Source organism: Notolepis coatsorum (assembly GCF_963971535.1).
Source record: "Notolepis coatsorum genome assembly, chromosome: 2".
Taxonomy (NCBI): Eukaryota; Metazoa; Chordata; class Actinopteri; order Aulopiformes; family Paralepididae; genus Notolepis; species Notolepis coatsorum.
In genome coordinates this window covers 157,222,173-157,236,083 of record NC_140166.1, presented here as the reverse complement: position 1 = coordinate 157,236,083, position 13,911 = coordinate 157,222,173, and the positions used below count along the sequence as shown (strand labels likewise).

Sequence of the window (13,911 nt, the reverse complement as noted above, 5' to 3'; positions counted from 1 at the left end):
GGGTGGAACAGGTTAAGTACTGTATGTACATTTTATTTTATTCTACTGTTGCACTTTCTATATCACCACTCAGCACTGTCACTTTTTCTTAAATCATTATGCTGGTTTTTATAGTGTTTCTTTCCTATGTATTCTTTTGTGTATTTTATTGACATGCTGTAGGTCGAGGGGGCAAGACCCAAGAATGTATCTCTTTTTGTATGTGAATGCGACAAGATGCAACAATAAAACTGAATCTGAATCTCACCAGCATGAACACTAAATACAGGCACAGACTGGATGTGGAAAATGATTTAAGACTGAAATTGTCCTATACAACCTAACATTGCAGAGTTATGCGCGACAGTCTAGACAGATTGATTTACAGTATGACATGATCTCATTTGCGGTCGCCGATAGTGACGGGTTGACCTTCTGTCGCATGGCAGTGCGACAGAAGGGTCTTGCAGTGCATGGCGGAATGTTTCTTTCTTTTTTCTTTTTATTATTATTATTATTCCTTTTGTTTTTCTTGTTGCTTAAGGTGCACTTTACTCTGCGGAACTAGACTTTAAGTTCACCATAAATGAGTTTGTCACCACAAAAACAAATATTATGACATCATACTGTGACATCACAAATGTTCTAGAATGTTGTATTATGACATCATACTGTGACATCACAAATGTTCTAGAATGTTGTATTATGAGATCACTGTAACATCACAAATGTTCTAGAATGTTCTATTATGACATCATACTGTGACGTCACAAATGTTCTAGCATGTGCTATTATGACATCATACTGTGACATCACAGATGTTCTAGAATGTTCTATTATGACATCATACGGTAACATCACAAATGTTCTAGAATGTTCTATTATGACATCATACTGTGACATCACAAATGTTCTAGAATGTTGTATGATGTCATAATAGGACATTCTAGAACATTTGTGATATAAATATATATACGCAGGAAAGATCTGTTCTCAAAATCAAAACAAGATCAGTCAAGATGGCAGCAGCTATGGATGTTGATACCCCAAGTGGCACGAACAGTGGTGCAAGCAAGAAACGTTTTGAAGTTAAAAAGTGGAATGCTGTGGCACTGTGGGCCTGGGACATTGTGGTGGACAACTGCGCTATTTGCCGGAATCACATTATGGACCTCTGTATAGAATGCCAGGCCAACCAAGCCTCTGCCACATCTGAGGAGTGCACTGTAGCCTGGGGTGTCTGCAATCACGCATTTCATTTCCACTGCATCTCTCGCTGGCTGAAGACCAGGCAGGTGTGTCCCCTAGATAACAGGGAGTGGGAGTTTCAGAAATATGGACACTAGGTGCAACATTCTGGACCATTACTTCTGGGTCTTCTGGACGTGTCACACTGGCTGTTTGCTTTCCCTCCTGTCTACAACCCTACGTTATGACTATTCTCTTGTCTACAACCCTACGTTATGACTGTTCTCTTGTCTACAACCCTATGAGACGCCTGGCTGGCAGCATCCTGGAAACGATCATGGGAGTCGGCTGGGCCCTCCCGTATCCAGCGATACATCCAGGACCCAGGAGTTAATGTAAAAGGAGACGATTTGCCACGCCATCTATGGACCTCGCTGAACCGTCTATGCACTGGAGTCGGGCGCTTCTGGTTTCCATGAAGAAGTGGGGCCTCATGGACAGTGCGGCATGCAAGTGTGGAGAGCCTGAACAGACTGCCGAGCATATTATCACCGGCTGCCCCCTCTACAGCCCGCCCTCAGAAGCTGGTATTTTCGACGCAGGACCAGAGACGAGGGCGTGGCTGCAGGACACGGAGTCGGCCATCTGATGATACACGAAAGAAGAAGATCGGTACTTGATATCAGCCGATACTGAAAGTTTAGTACTCTGAATCGGTATCAGCAGTGAAAAGGTGGTAATATCATTCCATCCCTAAGCCATGTTACTCCATTTTTATTCCGGATAGCTTGAAAGCAACCTAGTTAGTTAAATTTGCAATGTTGTTGTGAACTGAAAATAAACCTTCATGAAACACCAGTAAAATAGTCCATCCATCACTCTCCCAGGGTTGCTACAGTGTGTGTTTTCCTGGCTGTGGTGGTGGGCTGCGCTTCAGGTGATGGGGCTGGGCTGGGGGTCCGGGCGTTCCCTGGGCCCGGTGCATGCGGGGAGATGAGATGAGGGGGGTGTGTGTTTTCTTGTCTAGCTCCGGGGGGGGGGGGGGGGGGGTTGAATGGGCTGGTTTCCCAGAATGTTGGAGTTTTCCTTTAAGTTTTCTCAATTGTGGGCGCAGTATAAGAACTGAGGAGGGCAGTAATACACAATTTAAGCAAGCCTAGTAATAGACACAATATTTCTGACACTGTGAATACATTCCCTGAGGTCCATATATGTCCCTAGATACCAATAATATGCAAATGGTCCTTGTAGAAATGGAGCAATATTCCATTTACCTAGTTATATATTTTAGGCGAAAATATTCCATGGGTGGAACAGGTTAAGTACTGTATGTACATTTTATTTTATTCTACTGTTGCACTTTCTATATCACCACTCAGCACTGTCACTTTTTCTTAAATCATTATGCTGGTTTTTATTGTGTTTCTTTCCTATGTATTCTATTGTGTATTTTATTGACATGCTGTAGGTCGAGGGGGCAAGACCCAAGAATGTATCTCTTTTTGTATGTGAATGCGACAAGATGCAACAATAAAACTGAATCTGAATCTCACCAGCATGAACACTAAATACAGGCACAGACTGGATGTGGAAAATGATTTAAGACTGAAATTGTCCTATACAACCTAACATTGCAGAGTTATGCGCGACAGTCTAGACAGATTGATTTACAGTATGACATGATCTCATTTGCGGTCGCCGATAGTGACGGGTTGACCTTCTGTCGCATGGCAGTGCGACAGAAGGGTCTTGCAGTGCATGGCGGAATGTTTCTTTCTTTTTTCTTTTTATTATTATTATTATTCCTTTTGTTTTTCTTGTTGCTTAAGGTGCACTTTACTCTGCGGAACTAGACTTTAAGTTCACCATAAATGAGTTTGTCACCACAAAAACAAATATTATGACATCATACTGTGACATCACAAATGTTCTAGAATGTTGTATTATGACATCATACTGTGACATCACAAATGTTCTAGAATGTTGTATTATGAGATCACTGTAACATCACAAATGTTCTAGAATGTTCTATTATGACATCATACTGTGACGTCACAAATGTTCTAGCATGTGCTATTATGACATCATACTGTGACATCACAGATGTTCTAGAATGTTCTATTATGACAGCATACGGTAACATCACAAATGTTCTAGAATGTTCTATTATGACATCATACTGTGACATCACAAATGTTCTAGAATGTTGTATGATGTCATAATAGGACATTCTAGAACATTTGTGATATAAATATATATACGCAGGAAAGATCTGTTCTCAAAATCAAAACAAGATCAGTCAAGATGGCAGCAGCTATGGATGTTGATACCCCAAGTGGCACGAACAGTGGTGCAAGCAAGAAACGTTTTGAAGTTAAAAAGTGGAATGCTGTGGCACTGTGGGCCTGGGACATTGTGGTGGACAACTGCGCTATTTGCCGGAATCACATTATGGACCTCTGTATAGAATGCCAGGCCAACCAAGCCTCTGCCACATCTGAGGAGTGCACTGTAGCCTGGGGTGTCTGCAATCACGCATTTCATTTCCACTGCATCTCTCGCTGGCTGAAGACCAGGCAGGTGTGTCCCCTAGATAACAGGGAGTGGGAGTTTCAGAAATATGGACACTAGGTGCAACATTCTGGACCATTACTTCTGGGTCTTCTGGACGTGTCACACTGGCTGTTTGCTTTCCCTCCTGTCTACAACCCTACGTTATGACTATTCTCTTGTCTACAACACTACGTTATGACTGTTCTCTTGTCTACAACCCTATGAGACGCCTGGCTGGCAGCATCCTGGAAACGATCATGGGAGTCGGCTGGGCCCTCCCGTATCCAGCGATACATCCAGGACCCAGGAGTTAATGTAAAAGGAGACGATTTGCCACGCCATCTATGGACCTCGCTGAACCGTCTATGCACTGGAGTCGGGCGCTTCTGGTTTCCATGAAGAAGTGGGGCCTCATGGACAGTGCGGCATGCAAGTGTGGAGAGCCTGAACAGACTGCCGAGCATATTATCACCGGCTGCCCCCTCTACAGCCCGCCCTCAGAAGCTGGTATTTTCGACGCAGGACCAGAGACGAGGGCGTGGCTGCAGGACACGGAGTTGGCCATCTGATGATACACGAAAGAAGAAGATCGGTACTTGATATCAGCCGATACTGAAAGTTTAGTACTCTGAATCGGTATCAGCAGTGAAAAGGTGGTAATATCATTCCATCCCTAAGCCATGTTACTCCATTTTTATTCCGGATAGCTTGAAAGCAACCTTTTAGTTAAATTTGCAATGTTGTTGTGAACTGAAAATAAACCTTCATGAAACACCAGTAAAATAGTCCATCCATCACTCTCCCAGGGTTGCTACAGTGTGTGTTTTCCTGGCTGTGGTGGTGGGCTGCGCTTCAGGTGATGGGGCTGGGCTGGGGGTCCGGACGTTCCCTGGGCCCGGTGCATGCGGGGAGATGAGATGAGGGGGGTGTGTGTTTTCTTGTCTAGCTCCGGGGGGGGGGGGGTTGAATGGGCTGGTTTCCCAGAATGTTGGAGTTTTCCTTTAAGTTTTCTCAATTGTGGGCGCAGTATAAGAACTGAGGAGGGCAGTAATACGCAATTTAAGCAAGCCTAGTAATAGACACAATATTTCTGACACTGTGAATACATTCCCTGAGGTCCATAGATGTCCCTAGATACCAATAATATGCAAATAGCCTTGTAGAAGTGGGGCAATATTCCATTTACCTAGGTATATATTTTAGGCGAAAATATTCCATGGGTGGAACAGGTTAAGTACTGTATGTACATTTTATTTTATTCTACTGTTGCACTTTCTATATCACCACTCAGCACTGTCACTTTTTCTTAAATCATTATGCTGGTTTTTATTGTGTTTCGTTCCTATGTATTCTATTGTGTATTTTATTGACATGCTGTAGGTCGAGGGGGCAATACCCAAGAATTTATATCTTTTTGTATGTGAATGCGACAAGATGCAACAATAAAACTGAATCTGAATCTCACCAGCATGAAAACTAAATACAGGCACAGACTGGATGTGGAAAATGATTTAAGACTGAAATTGTCCTATACAACCTAACATTGCAGAGTTATGCGCGACAGTCTAGACAGATTGATTTATGACGTGATCTCATTTGCGGTAGCCGATAGTGACGGGTTGACCTTCTGTCGCGTGGCATGGTGGAATGTTTCTTTCTTTTTTCTTTTTATTATTATTATTATTCCTTTTGTTTTTCTTGTTGCTTAAGTTGCACTTTACTCTGCGGAACTAGACTTTAAGTTCACCATAAATGAGTTTGTCACCACAAAAACAAATATTATGACATCATACTGTGACATCACAAATGTTCTAGAATGTTGTATTATGACATCATACTGTGACATCACAAATGTTCTAGAATGTTGTATTATGAGATCACTGTAACATCACAAATGTTCTAGAATGTTCTATTATGACATCATACTGTGACGTCACAAATGTTCTAGCATGTGCTATTATGACATCATACTGTGACATCACAGATGTTCTAGAATGTTCTATTATGACATCACACGGTAACATCACAAATGTTCTAGAATGTTCTATTATGACATCATACTGTGACATCACAAATGTTCTAGAATGTTGTATGATGTCATAATAGGACATTCTAGAACATTTGTGATATAAATATATATACGCAGGACAGATCTGTTCTCAAAATCAAAACAAGATCAGTCAAGATGGCAGCAGCTATGGATGTTGATACCCCAAGTGGCACGAACAGTGGTGCAAGCAAGAAACGTTTTGAAGTTAAAAAGTGGAATGCTGTGGCACTGTGGGCCTGGGACATTGTGGTGGACAACTGCGCTATTTGCCGGAATCACATTATGGACCTCTGTATAGAATGCCAGGCCAACCAAGCCTCTGCCACATCTGAGGAGTGCACTGTAGCCTGGGGTGTCTGCAATCACGCATTTCATTTCCACTGCATCTCTCGCTGGCTGAAGACCAGGCAGGTGTGTCCCCTAGATAACAGGGAGTGGGAGTTTCAGAAATATGGACACTAGGTGCAACATTCTGGACCATTACTTCTGGGCCTTCTGGACGTGTCACACTGGCTGTTTGCTTTCCCTCCTGTCTACAACCCTACGTTATGACTATTCTCTTGTCTACAACCCTACGTTATGACTGTTCTCTTGTCTACAACCCTATGAGACGCCTGGCTGGCAGCATCCTGGAAACGATCATGGGAGTCGGCTGGGCCCTCCCGTATCCAGCGATACATCCAGGACCCAGGAGTTAATGTAAAAGGAGACGATTTGCCACGCCATCTATGGACCTCGCTGAACCGTCTACGCACTGGAGTCGGGCGCTTCAAGTTTTCCATGAAGAAGTGGGGCCTCATGGACAGTGCGGCATGCGAGTGTGGAGAGCCTGAACAGACTGCCGAGCATATTATCACCGGCTGCCCCCTCTACAGCCCGCCCTCAGAAGCTGGTATTTTCGACGTAGGACCAGAGACGAGGGCGTGGCTGCAGGACACGGAGTTGGCCATCTGATGATACACGAAAGAAGAAGATCGGTACTTGATATCAGCCGATACTGAAAGTTTAGTACTCTGAATCGTATCAGCAGTGAAAAGGTGGTAATATCATTCCATCCCTAAGCCATGTTACTCCATTTTTATTCCGGATAGCTTGAAAGCAACCTTTTAGTTAAATTTGCAATGTTGTTGTGAACTGAAAATAAACCATCATGAAACACCAGTAAAATAGTCCATCCATCACTCTCCCAGGGTTGCTACAGTGTGTGTTTTCCTGGCTGTGGTGGTGGGCTGCGCTTCAGGTGATGGGGCTGGGCTGGGGGTCCGGGCGTTCCCTGGGCCCGGTGCATGCGGGGAGATGAGATGAGGGGGGTGTGTGTTTTCTTGTCTAGCGCCGCGGGGGGGGGGGGGGTTGAATGGACTGGTTTCCCAGAATGTTGGAGTTTTCCTTTAAGTTTTCTCAATTGTGGGCGCAGTATAAGAACTGAGGAGGCCAGTAATACGCAATTTAAGCAAGCCTAGTAATAGACACAATATTTCTGACACTGTGAAAACATTCCCTGAGGTCCATAGATGTCCCTAGATACCAATAATATGCAAATGGACCTTGTAGAAGTGGAGCAATATTCCATTTACCTAGGTATATATTTTAGGCGAAAATATTCCATGGGTGGAACAGGTTAAGTACTGTATGTACATTTTATTTTATTCTACTGTTGCACTTTCTATATCACCACTCAGCACTGTCACTTTTTCTTAAATCATTATGCTGGTTTTTATTGTGTTTCTTTCCTATGTATTCTATTGTGTATTTTATTGACATGCTGTAGGTCGAGGGGTACAAGACCCAAGAATTTATCTCTTTTTGTATGTGAATGCGAAAAGATGCAACAATAAAACTGAATCTGAATCTCACCAGCATGAACACTAAATACAGGCACAGACTGGATGTGGAAAATGATTTAAGACTGAAATTGTCCTATACAACCTAACATTGCAGAGTTATGCGCGACAGTCTAGACAGATTGATTTATGACGTGATCTCATTTGCGGTCGCCGATAGTGACGGGTTGACCTTCTGTCGCATGGCAGTGCGACAGAAGGGTCTTGCAGTGCATGGCGGAATGTTTCTTTCTTTTTTCTTTTTATTATTATTATTATTCCTTTTGTTTTTCTTGTTGTTTAACACTTTGGGTGCCGGGAACCGTCTTTAGACGTCATTCCCGGCCATGCTCAAGTTGCCGGAGGACGCTTTACGTCGTCCTTATATCAATATTTCAAAAATCTGCGATCGGATTCATATGTCCCCTCCGCTGGCCTGAGATCCACCAGCAGGACCCACTGAGCTCTCTGGCGGTTCAGGAGCGCCATCTGGTGGCCGATCGGCGCAATCGCTTAAACAGGATGTGCCATAGAGGTTGTGCTAGACGTCCGTATTGCTTCCGGCCACTCGGTACATGTCCCGTGACTCTGGCTCGTCACGCTACATAGCGATCGATTGCCAATAACTCGATAAACAACATGATTTGGACGTATATACCATTATACAAGCTGGAGATGGACCGGGTAAATCGCCATCCCATAATGATAGAATTTCTACTCTACGATGATCGCCCAACGGCGCGCGGAGACTGGGGTGAGTTTGAGCGTGTAACGTTACCGTCTTCGATACTAACTGCTATTATCAACATTTGACCCACATTAGATGATTGGTATAACGCTGCCCACGGAATTATAAACGCCCCCTCGCCCATCCGGTCAACATCAGATGACGTGTAGTAACTTCTAGAAGTACGTCTAGTTGGAATTTTTTATATCGCGCTGATTGCCATCAAACTGTATTTCATCATCAATATAATGCATTTGGGGCTATATATCACGTTCTGGAGAAAGCTGCAGAAAGAGATGAAAACATACTTATACATTAGACCATACTTTACTATGAATATGTGAATGAAAAAGTTTAACGTTGCTACACAATGAACAATACATATAGGACTTTGAATGGGCCCTAATAATGGCAATGTAGCAATAGAATTTAAAAAGTTATAGCCCTGCAAAGAAGGGGACTTTCTCCATAGACAAATAGCGCTGGCAATCTATGGTATATCATGAATTTAACCTTAGGCAGCCAAAGTGTTGCACTTTAATCTGCGGAACTAGACTTTAAGTTCACCATAAATGAGTTTGTCACCACAAAAACAAATATTATGACATCATACTGTGACAACACAAATGTTCTAGAATGTTGTATTATGACATCATACTGTGACATCACAAATGTTCTAGAATGTTGTATTATGAGATCACTGTAACATCACAAATGTTCTAGAATGTTCTATTATGACATCATACTGTGACGTCACAAATGTTCTAGCATGTGCTATTATGACATCATAATGTGACATCACAGATGTTCTAGAATGTTCTATTATGACATAATACGGTAACATCACAAATGTTCTAGAATGTTCTATTATGACATCATACTGTGACATCACAAATGTTCTAGAATGTTGTATGATGTCATAATAGGACATTCTAGAACATTTGTGATATAAATATATATACGCAGGAAAGATCTGTTCTCAAAATCAAAACAAGATCAGTCAAGATGGCAGCAGCTATGGATGTTGATACCCCAAGTGGCACGAACAGTGGTGCAAGCAAGAAACGTTTTGAAGTTAAAAAGTGGAATGCTGTGGCACTGTGGGCCTGGGACATTGTGGTGGACAACTGCGCTATTTGCCGGAATCACATTATGGACCTCTGTATAGAATGCCAGGCCAACCAAGCCTCTGCCACATCTGAGGAGTGCACTGTAGCCTGGGGTGTCTGCAATCACGCATTTCATTTCCACTGCATCTCTCGCTGGCTGAAGACCAGGCAGGTGTGTCCCCTAGATAACAGGGAGTGGGAGTTTCAGAAATATGGACACTAGGTGCAACATTCTGGACCATTACTTCTGGGCCTTCTGGACGTGTCACACTGGCTGGTTGCTTTCCCTCCTGTCTACAACCCTACGTTATGACTATTCTCTTGTCTACAACCCTACGTTATGACTGTTCTCTTGTCTACAACCCTATGAGACGCCTGGCTGGCAGCATCCTGGAAACGATCATGGGTGTCGGCTGGGCCCTCCCGTATCCAGCGATACATCCAGGACCCAGGAGTTAATGTAAAAGGAGACGATTTGCCACGCCATCTATGGACCTCGCTGAACCGTCTATGCACTGGAGTCGGGCGCTTCAAGTTTTCCATGAAGAAGTGGGGCCTCATGGTCAGTGCGGCATGCGAGTGTGGAGAGCCTGAACAGACTGCCGAGCATATTATCACCGGCTGCCCCCTCTACAGCCCGCCCTCAGAAGCTGGTATTTTCGACGCAGGACCAGAGACGAGGGCGTGGCTGCAGGACACGGAGTTGGCCATCTGATGATACACGAAAGAAGAAGATCGGTACTTGATATCAGCCGATACTGAAAGTTTAGTACTCTGAATCGGTATCAGCAGTGAAAAGGTGGTAATATCATTCCATCCCTAAGCCATGTTACTCCATTTGTATTCCGGATAGCTTGAAAGCAACCTTTTAGTTAAATTTGCAATGTTGTTGTGAACTGAAAATAAACCTTCATGAAACACCAATAAAATAGTCCATCCATCACTCTCCCAGGGTTGCTACAGTGTGTGTTTTCCTGGCTGTGGTGGTGGGCTGCGCTTCAGGTGATGGGGCTGGGCTGAAGGGGAGGGGGGGTTTCCCAGAATGTTGGAGTTTTCCTTTAAGTTTTCTCAATTGTGGGCGCAGTATAAGAACTGAGGAGGGCAGTAATACGCAATTTAAGCAAGCCTAGTAATAGACACAATATTTCTGACACTGTGAATACATTCCCTGAGGTCCATAGATGTCCCTAGATACCATTAATATGCAAATAGCCTTGTAAAAGTGGAGCAATATTCCATTTACCTAGGTATATATTTTAGGCGAAAATATTCCATGGGTGGAACAGGTTAAGTACTGTATGTACATTTTATTTTATTCTACTGTTGCACTTTCTATATCACCACTCAGCACTGTCACTTTTTCTTAAATCATTATGCTGGTTTTTATTGTGTTTCTTTCCTATGTATTCTATTGTGTATTTTATTGACATGCTGTAGGTCGAGGGGGCAAGACCCAAGAATTTATCTCTTTTTGTATGTGAATGCGACAAGATGCAACAATAAAACTGAATCTGAATCTCACCAGCATGAAAACTAAATACAGGCACAGACTGGATGTGGAAAATGATTTAAGACTGAAATTGTCCTATACAACCTAACATTGCAGAGTTATGCGCGACAGTCTAGACAGATTGATTTATGACGTGATCTCATTTGCGGTCGCCGATAGTGACGGGTTGACCTTCTGTCGCGTGGCAGTGCGACAGAAGGGTATTGCAGTGCATGGCGGAATGTTTCTTTCTTTTTTCTTTTTATTATTATTATTATTATTCCTTTTGTTTTTCTTGTTGCTTAAGTTGCACTTTACTCTGCGGAACTAGACTTTAAGTTCATCATAAATGAGTTTGTCACCACAAAAAAAAATATTATGACATCATACTGTGACATCACAAATGTTCTAGAATGCAGTGATGGGCAAGCTACTTGGAAAATGTAGCAAGCTACACTACAAGTTACTCTCGATTAAATATAGCTCAACTACAATCGAAGCTATCCCCAGAGAAATGTAGCAAGCTACACTACAAGAACATGGCAAAAATAGCTAGCTACATCGGCACTACTTTTTTTTTCTTCTTTTTTTTTTGACTTCGTGACCAAGTTTCCACCAAACAAATAGGCAGGAAAAAAAATTCTCAGTTTGATTGTTTATTATAAAACTGAAACAAGCCCTCGGTCTGGCTTTTTGTGTCATCCTTTTAACATGAACTTGTATTATGTACAAAATCCAGGAAGGCAAGTTTAGCTGGGTGCAGCCTCTACAAAAGAAAAGAAAAATACCATTTGGTTTTATCAGTTTTTATAGTATAGTTTGTTGATTACTTTTGATGCAGTAATGGTCTTTTTCTTTTCTATTCTATCTTTATGTATTATTTATCCCTAAACTCTGCATCTTCTGAAACCTGCCCACTTTATCAACCAAAAACACACTTCTTCAATATCTGAATTGTTTTACTTCATTTTACTAGTATTATGCTACCATGTATATACTACTACCAACTATGCTAATATGTCTATACTACTACAGTATGTACTCAGAGTATAACATTCAAGCTTGACACTGACAAACAATACTACTTATCCTTGGCTGCTAGATATGTACCACTCCTACTGACTTGTTGTACACAATTTGTAAGTTGCTTTGAATGAAAGTGTCAGCTAAATGACCAAATGTATTTAAATATGTAACTCACAAAACATTCCATGGCCCCAAAATCATGTGGGGACCCCCCCTGGGGGTCCTGTCCCACAGGTTGAGAACCACTGCTTTTCCCTCTTTTTTTCTTTTCTCCACCCCAATAATATTGTTCATTTTCTGCCTACAGTGGAACATCATGATAGCAGCTATCTTAGTTAAAGCTGTTGACAAAAAGTGTACTGACTTGTGTGCTGTTTGGGAACAGTTGATTTTCATCAGCTCACCTGAATGTGTTCTCAAGTTAGTGCTGGACGTGTTGAGAGAGCAGCATATGTTTTAGCCGTTTTTTCAGTCAAACTCATAAATGTGTCCCAGATAGGGCCATGGAGAGTCATTGTTGTTATTGACATCATCATCTTCATCAATGCCATCGAACCCCTCTGCCATTTCGCGCGGACTGGTTAAAAAGTGGAATGCTGTGGCACTGTGGGCCTGGGACATTGTGGTGGACAACTGCGCTATTTGCCGGAATCACATTATGGACCTCTGTATAGAATGCCAGGCCAACCAAGCCTCTGCCACATCTGAGGAGTGCACTGTAGCCTGGGGTGTCTGCAATCACGCATTTCATTTCCACTGCATCTCTCGCTGGCTGAAGACCAGGCAGGTGTGTCCCCTAGATAACAGGGAGTGGGAGTTTCAGAAATATGGACACTAGGTGCAACATTCTGGACCATTACTTCTGGGCCTTCTGGACGTGTCACACTGGCTGTTTGCTTTCCCTCCTGTCTACAACCCTACGTTATGACTATTCTCTTGTCTACAACCCTACGTTATGACTGTTCTCTTGTCTACAACCCTATGAGACGCCTGGCTGGCAGCATCCTGGAAACGATCATGGGAGTCGGCTGGGCCTTCCCGTATCCAGCGATACATCCAGGACCCAGGAGTTGATGTAAAAGGAGACGATTCAAGTTTTCCATGAAGAAGTGGGGCCTCATGGACAGTGCGGCATGCGAGTGTGGAGAGCCTGAACAGACTGCCGAGCATATTATCACCGGCTGCCCCCTCTACAGCCCGCCCTCAGAAGCTGGTATTTTCGACGTAGGACCAGAGACGAGGGCGTGGCTGCAGGACACGGAGTTGGCCATCTGATGATACACGAAAGAAGAAGATCGGTACTTGATATCAGCCGATACTGAAAGTTTAGTACTCTGAATCGGTATCAGCAGTGAAAAGGTGGTATTATCATTCCATCCCTAAGCCATGTTACTCCATTTTTATTCCGGATAGCTTGAAAGCAACCTTTTAGTTAAATTTGCAATGTTGTTGTGAACTGAAAATAAACCTTCATGAAACACCAGTAAAATAGTCCATCCATCACGCTCCCAGGGTTGCTACAGTGTGTGTTTTCCTGGCTGTGGTGGGCTGGGCTGGATGTCTGCCCCGCTTCAGGTGATGGGGCTGGGGGTCCGGGCGTTCCCTGGGCCCGGTGCATGCGGGGAGATGAGGGGGGTGTGTGTTTTCTCTCGCTGGCTGAAGACAAGGCAGGTGTGTCCCCTAGATAACAGGGAGTGGGAGTTTCAGAAATATGGACACTAGGTGCAACATTCTGGATCATCACTTCTGGGCCTTCTGGACGTGTCACACTAGCTGTTTGCTGTTCTCTTGTCTACAACCCTATTAGTGCTGTGACAAACTGTCAAAAAGGGCTTTCGTTTTTGAGATACCCCTACCGGAGGTAGAACAAAACACAAGCATGTTTTTCCTCATCTCTAAGGTCTCCCATATATGAAATGGATTCTTGTATAAATATATTTGACTGCAAAACTTATTAAATTGATAGATAT

At 43.2% G+C, this 13,911-nt stretch overlaps 5 protein-coding genes across 5 annotated transcripts; all 5 read left to right on the top strand.

The window, feature by feature from the left end:
• Positions 1-998: 998 nt before the first annotated feature.
• Positions 999-1,325, top strand: LOC311248318 (E3 ubiquitin-protein ligase RBX1; the record flags this gene model as incomplete). Its single annotated transcript, XM_084337989.1, has 1 exon — positions 999-1,325. The coding sequence occupies one exon, from the start codon at positions 999-1,001 to the stop codon at positions 1,323-1,325; it is 327 nt and encodes a 108-aa protein (XP_084194115.1).
• Positions 1,326-3,471: 2,146 nt separating this feature from the next.
• On the top strand, positions 3,472-3,798 carry LOC311222719 (E3 ubiquitin-protein ligase RBX1; the record flags this gene model as incomplete). Its single annotated transcript, XM_084307329.1, has 1 exon — positions 3,472-3,798. The coding sequence occupies one exon, from the start codon at positions 3,472-3,474 to the stop codon at positions 3,796-3,798; it is 327 nt and encodes a 108-aa protein (XP_084163455.1).
• A 2,107-nt stretch (positions 3,799-5,905) lies between these two features.
• LOC311248972 (E3 ubiquitin-protein ligase RBX1) lies at positions 5,906-6,232 on the top strand (the record flags this gene model as incomplete). The annotated part of the gene is made up of 1 exon (XM_084338219.1): positions 5,906-6,232. The coding sequence occupies one exon, from the start codon at positions 5,906-5,908 to the stop codon at positions 6,230-6,232; it is 327 nt and encodes a 108-aa protein (XP_084194345.1).
• Positions 6,233-9,322: 3,090 nt separating this feature from the next.
• Positions 9,323-9,649, top strand: LOC311222778 (E3 ubiquitin-protein ligase RBX1; the record flags this gene model as incomplete). The annotated part of the gene is made up of 1 exon (XM_084307406.1): positions 9,323-9,649. The coding sequence occupies one exon, from the start codon at positions 9,323-9,325 to the stop codon at positions 9,647-9,649; it is 327 nt and encodes a 108-aa protein (XP_084163532.1).
• A 2,836-nt stretch (positions 9,650-12,485) lies between these two features.
• Positions 12,486-12,779, top strand: LOC311223580 (E3 ubiquitin-protein ligase RBX1-like; the record flags this gene model as incomplete). Its single annotated transcript, XM_084308358.1, has 1 exon — positions 12,486-12,779. The coding sequence occupies one exon, from the start codon at positions 12,486-12,488 to the stop codon at positions 12,777-12,779; it is 294 nt and encodes a 97-aa protein (XP_084164484.1).
• Positions 12,780-13,911: the final 1,132 nt, after the last annotated feature.